The following is a 6,000-nucleotide window of genomic DNA, read 5'->3' on the forward strand; positions in this document are numbered from 1 at the left end:
CCCACCGAGCCCCACTAGGGCAGAAACCGCATCCAGTGCCAGATAATGAACTGCAGCCCATCTGATCTGGAAGTTGCACCTGCCTTCATTCAAGCCTCCCCAAATCTCTCTGCCCCCTCCGAGATCCTTTACCTCAGTGTCCCTTGCACCTGACTGGGTCTCACCCTGGCCAGGAGCCGCTCGCAGCCTCCCCTTGCAGGTAAGGGGCAGAGGGGAGCTCACCTGAACAGCTTGGGGGCACCGTGTGCCTGCTCAGCCCTCCTGGGCAGGCAGCTGGTCTCTGCCTGCAGCGGCCTGTGGCAGTGGCTGCAGAAGATGGTCATGGTGCCGGCACTGGGATGCCTGGAGCTGGCAGTGTGCTTCTTGCTGCCTTTGCCTCTGGCTGCGTCTGAACCTGCTGACCCCGCTGCTCCCGGCCTCCTTTTGTAGCCTCCTGGGGTGCAGGGGCCAAGCCGGTGCGTGGAGGAGAGGTACCCCCTCCTGACGCAACTCCAAACATCTTGGGGCTATTTTTAGAAGGCAGGCTGCTAAAAATAGCCCTCACAGCCGGCTGCAATCTGAGAGGGGAAGCAATAAAAGGAAGCTGGGGTCTTTAAAGCAAACTTGGTGGCTCAGGAGGGGGTGACGATGAAGGGAGCAGGGATCCCAGGGCACGTGTCCATCTGGCTCCTGGCCCACAGCTAGCAGCCCAGCACTAGTTCTGACCATGGGATGGAAGCTAGCAGTGTGTGCGCAGCCCCTTGGAGAGTGTGTCAAGAGCTCCCTCTCCTCCCTAGCAAGGCCCTTCTCTCCACCACGTTTCCTCTCCAAGAGGGAGCTGGCATGGGGCATTGAGCCCATCCAGCCTCTGCTCAGTGTCCCCAAGCTTGTTATACTCCTTGGAGAAGCCCCAGTGAGAGCCATTCACAGAGACAGGAGTATTTTGGGGTACTTCTGTGCTCAGCTTTGCGCTGACTGATGCAGCAAGTCAGGGCAGTCCATGCATGTTTCCTGGTGCCCAGCACCCCACAGGGACAGTAAGCTTGGTGCTTCGGTGCTGACGAAGGGGATGCTGCAGCAAAAGGCTCCAGCACTTTATGGCACACAGCCATCACCATCTGTCAGCTGTCCTGGATTTCTGCAGCCCAGTAAAAGCCCTGAGTACTCCCCTACCTTCTTCTGTGTTGATAGCAGTTTCACCCCTGCACCCACCTACCCTGAGGGTGATATTCACCAGCTGTTTCCCATTCACCCTTGCTGTCCCCCTCCTGGGAAGCAGCTACACTGTGGCTCAGGCCCACTCTTCCTGTTGGCCCCAGCTCCTACGGGGCACAAAGAGCTTGCAGCTGGTTCAGCCACTGTCCTCCCCTCTCATACCTCCCCCCCAGCATAGCTGCCCCAACTTGAACACAAAGAGCAGCAAGAAAGCCACTTCCATCTCAGTGTTTATAAAACGCCCACTGGTCACTGTGTTACAACCAGAGCCAGGCAGCAGAGCCCCCATGTTGGGTGCAGGGGCTCAGCTCCACCCTGGGCCTGCAAGCCAGTACTGGGGGCAGCTCAGCACCAATGGGTGCAGGCATGAACGTCAGCATGATTACGAGGCAGCACAGGAATAGTTCTGAGCCTGAGGCTGGCGGCAGGAGTCAATTCAGGCCCTTAGTGGCAGGGCACCAGGCCAATGCAGCTGCAGCTCTTCAGGCGAGGATGGGGGTTCACAGTTGTGCTGCTGGGGCACGCAGATTTCTTCCCCAGGGGCCTGCTCTGCCTGCACACCCGTGCTGCCCTGAACGTGACAAGGGCCCAAGGAGGCCTGGCTGGGGCAAGACAAATTGAGCTCACATAGGTTCCTTGCTTGAAAGGGCTAAAAATTCATGCAGGCAGTGGAGCAAGAGGTCAGTGTGTGGAGGGGTGAGTACAGGGTGACAGAGGGACGAGCCAGCATCAGCCCTGCGAGGAGACGATGGGGCGGCTGATAGTGCTGTTCGTTGTCATGGCTGAGAGCTCCCATCTGTAACGCAACAACAGGGCACAATTAGAAGAAGGGTGGACGCAGCAACCAGGTGCCCCAGGGAGCACGCGGGTGAGCTTCAGTGCAAGGCCCACAGTACCTGATGTCGTGGGGAAGGCAGGACTGGTCCAGGCTGTACTGGATCACTGCTAGCTTACACAACGTCTTTAGGCTAGGGCCTGTGGATAGAGGGCGGTTAGCCACAGCAGTCCTCGTCTGGGCAGTATGGGGGATCAGGGCATCAGGCAATCAACGCCACAGGAAACGGTGCTTCTCATCGAGGCACCTGGTGGCAAAAGGCACACACTGTGCAGGGAGCACTCACGTACTGAAGTCGAGGATGTAGAGATCTGAGTGGTCCATCAGGTCGAATTCATCGCCCATGCCCTCCTCCGGAGATGGGCTGCAGAAGCCAAACAAAGCTCATCAATCAGTACCACAACATTTACATAGCAGTTGCAGTTCTTTAGGCTGTCCACCTCAATTCTAGCTTCCCAAGGCTGCACACAACACCTGCAGACTGTAACACACAGCGTGATGCTTGTGAGTCATGCCACAGAAACCTGTGAGCTGGATTCTCCTGTCTGTAAGCTCTCAAGAGCACTGATGCTGCTGGGGACAGAGCCAGCACACAGTGTACCAAACTACCCCAGCACTGCTTGAGTGTGGTAAGCCAAGCAGCTTTCTCTAAGTGCATTATGGAAGATTCTTTGCTGCAGTTTTCTACAGAAGAGTGAAGGCAGCAGCTCAGAATGAACAACTGAAGCAGCCACTGAAGTCTCCTCTTGGCTCAGCAGCAGCTCTTTTCCTCCAAAAGCCATGTGTACTTGTTGCACTAGCACAAGCAGCCAAAGCCATTTGAGAGACAGTTCACTGAGTCCCCCGGCACAGACAGACCAGCCTGTGCTGGAGCATTAGTGCTTTGCCCAAGCACTGACGGCTGTTTGGAGAACTTGCAAGAAAGGAAAGGTGTTGTGAGTCATTCTTTGGTTTGCCACAAGGCAATTCAGTACATCCTTATTGCTTAGCTGGGACCTCATGCAGTGATTCCCCCTGCAGAGTTGCTTGCTGTCCACCTATAACCCACCAAGCTTCATGTCAGGAGGTAAGGCAGCACCTGCATCCCTGCTCCTCAGCACCCCCATACAAATACAAGGCACAACTTGTTGCTGGCAGAGCAGACCTGCTGCTGATGGGTCCCATCTGTCTGGATACAAGGACACCACAATCTAATCTCACATCCACGTCACAGGAAGACCTAGGGCATTCCTTATCTTCCAAAGGGAAGCCAGCAGGCAGTGTGGTGTGCTCGTGGCTTTATCACCCAACTGCAAGCAGCTGGGGAAAGCCTAGAGTTCAAGACCAGGAGTGCTGCAGCTCCCAGCACACAGGGTGCAGGGCATCAGCCAGAACCCAGCAAAACTGCTCTCCCTCACCAAGCCAGGCTTTTCTAAGGTCAGGATAGATCAGCCCCGAGCCAAACCTGGATTAGCACCCACACAGCTAAACTCCGACTTATGGTACTCCATCTCCTCTTCATTCTCCCTTTGTGGATGGTCTCTGTGTGTGAAGTGCTGGTGGGTTTGGGAGGAAACTAAGCCTGGGAGACAACCAGCAGAAGCACTGAGCTGAGTGCCACGTGGCTTCCCTGTCACTGGAATGGGACACAGACAACAGGATTGCTGCTGTCAATGAAAGACCAGAGACAAGCAAAAGGATGGAGCTCTGGGCAGGACTGCAAAACAAAAAGTGCTTAGATAATGCAGCAGCAGGAACCTGCAGAACTCCTGAACAGCCTCTTGTGCAGTGAATCCTTGTCAGGAAGGGCAGGACACAAAGGGGTCTGCCTGGCCCATCCTGCGAGGCGCCGCTGAATCCCCCACATCAGTATGTTCCCCTCCCCTTCCCCAGCAGGGGAGCGCAGGTCAGCAGGCAGACCGCAGGGAGTTCTCCGTTTACAATGACTTCCTGGAAAACTTCTTATCTTGCCAGCCGGCTCCAGAACACACCTGATAACCATTACAGGAAGCCAGCACAGCCCCCACCCCAGCCTGTAGGGCTGCCCCTCTGTCCGGGCAGGCTACATTCCTGCCCACCAGCAACATTTCCTACCCCAGCCTGGTACTGACAAACCTTGTGGGAAGAACAAGGTGAAAGCTGAAGTTGGTCAGTGGAAAAGGCAAGATGCTGCCAGGCTGTTTGGCAGAGGTGGACTGGCCTCTGAAAAAGTGGTGTCAAATTTACTGTGGTTGGCCAATGCTTGTTAGGACAGCTGAGTTTTAACACCAAAATTCAGCTGCTGCACTGTCTACCAAAGACTGCAGCACCTGAGAGCACCCAGAGCTGCCTTCAAGCCTTCTGCTACACAGAGCAGCACCCAGTATCTGCTGAGGAGCCTGGATAAACTCAGCACCTCACCATGCACTGCAGGCTCCCTCATACCACACAGGCATCCTACCACTACGCCTTATCCCACTGCCAAGCTCTTCTGCATCCGAAGGCCCTTTGCTTCATCAGACATTGGTACATTAGCCTATCAACTGCCCTGTCTTGTCCTCTGCCCGCAGCCTGTCTCCTCAAGCATCCCCAAAAAGCCACTGCCAGAGTCCCAGAGAAAGTCTCAATCCTTTCCAAACCATTTGGAGGGCTGAAAGCATTTCAGATGTCTGTGCATGGTAAATGCTGGCAAACAGGCCTGTGCTCCAGAGCTGCAATCTGTCATTTCAGACAGCGCAGAGCATGTCCTGGTGATGGGCTACTTCCTTCCTTTTAGCAGCTGCTAAGGATCTCGGCCACATCCAGCTGCCCTCCATCCTGGCAGTACCAACTCCAGTGTCTGATAGCTAAATCCTTAAAACTGGATCCCTTCTGTGAATGGAAAATTTGCTAAGGAACACTGCTACAGAAGGGCATGCTACTGAGTATGAATGGCTCAAACACCTGAGCTGACATCTCTCTGCAGCCCGGCAGACACCAGACCTGCCAATGAAAGAAAAAATCAGGTGGGAGAAGCAGGATGGCGTGTAATGGAGAATAAGTCAGTTTTAAGTCTGCTTCAGCACAGCAGACCAGGCTACTTGTCTTGCTTGGAGAACAAGACTTGTCATCAGATGCTTCACAAGTTAACACGACACCTTCAGTCTCCCCTTTGCTTTTTCCAGAGGAGCTGTGATCTGTGTCACTTGTCACACTTCAAGTTAGATGGACAGATGCCATGTGGCTACAAAGCGAAGCTGACTACAGCATGAAAGGAAACTGTGCTGAAGGGAATGACAAACCCTTCCCCAAAGCCACACCGTCGGACCCCTATAACTCACCTGGTGCCTCCAAAGAGGATGATTTTGTCCCCTACTCTACAGCAGCACTGCCGGCGTCGAGGGCACGGGCCTTTCCCCTTGGGCTCAATCTTCCTCCATGAAAGGGAAACTAAGGAAAGGGGTAGGAGTGAGAAAATGCACCAGCTTGTCACAAAGCCCTGACCGAGACTTAGGTATAAGCATAAGGTTATGGAATTAAACAAACCACAGACAAAAATAAATAAATAAATAAAAACAGAGGCCCCACAGACCCCAACCAGCCCACATGCGCCCTCCTGTCCACCTCTTCTTTATGGAGGCAGAGCAATGCACTCCCATTGGGTCAATGATGGGGGGTTGTTCTGATGCCTGGCACGGCCCTCAGAGCTCTGAACAGGAGCTGTAGGTTCTCCCTGCAGCCACTGTGACAAAACCAGGCCTGTCACCTACAAAGCTCGAGCCCAGGGGCTGCCGAAAGCAGCAGGTTTAACACCACAGGGAGCTGTGCAGGCAGAACAGCTGTGCTTGTGCTGTGCACTGTTTCTTGCTCCAGATGCGTGAGGCATCTAGCTCACAGGCTCTTGTCCTGGTGGGGGACTTCAACCATCCGGACATCTGTTGGGAAAACCACACGGCGAGCTGCAAGAGCTCCAGAAGGCTCTTGGAATCCATTGATGATAGCTTTCTGGTTCAGGTATTGGACAGACCGACCAG

The 6,000-nt window shown here is 54.5% G+C and overlaps 1 protein-coding gene across 3 annotated transcripts in view; it reads right to left on the bottom strand.

The window, feature by feature from the left end:
• Positions 1-1,406: 1,406 nt before the first annotated feature.
• The window catches only part of KLHDC3 (kelch domain containing 3), a 17,812-nt gene continuing 13,218 nt past the window's right edge, over positions 1,407-6,000 (bottom strand). For all 3 annotated transcript variants that reach the window (XM_015856694.1, XM_015856692.2, XM_015856693.2), the window contains exons 9-12: positions 5,308-5,416; positions 2,320-2,393; positions 2,091-2,169; positions 1,407-1,990 (exon numbers count right to left, since the gene is read on the bottom strand). In XM_015856694.1, the coding sequence (XP_015712180.1) occupies positions 1,924-1,990; positions 2,091-2,169; positions 2,320-2,393; positions 5,308-5,416 (329 nt within the window). In that variant the 3' untranslated portion in view covers positions 1,407-1,923. The remainder of the gene's footprint in view (positions 1,991-2,090; positions 2,170-2,319; positions 2,394-5,307; positions 5,417-6,000) is intronic.

This window comes from Coturnix japonica, chromosome 3 (genome assembly GCF_001577835.2).
Source record: "Coturnix japonica isolate 7356 chromosome 3, Coturnix japonica 2.1, whole genome shotgun sequence".
Lineage (NCBI taxonomy): Eukaryota > Metazoa > Chordata > Aves > Galliformes > Phasianidae > Coturnix > Coturnix japonica.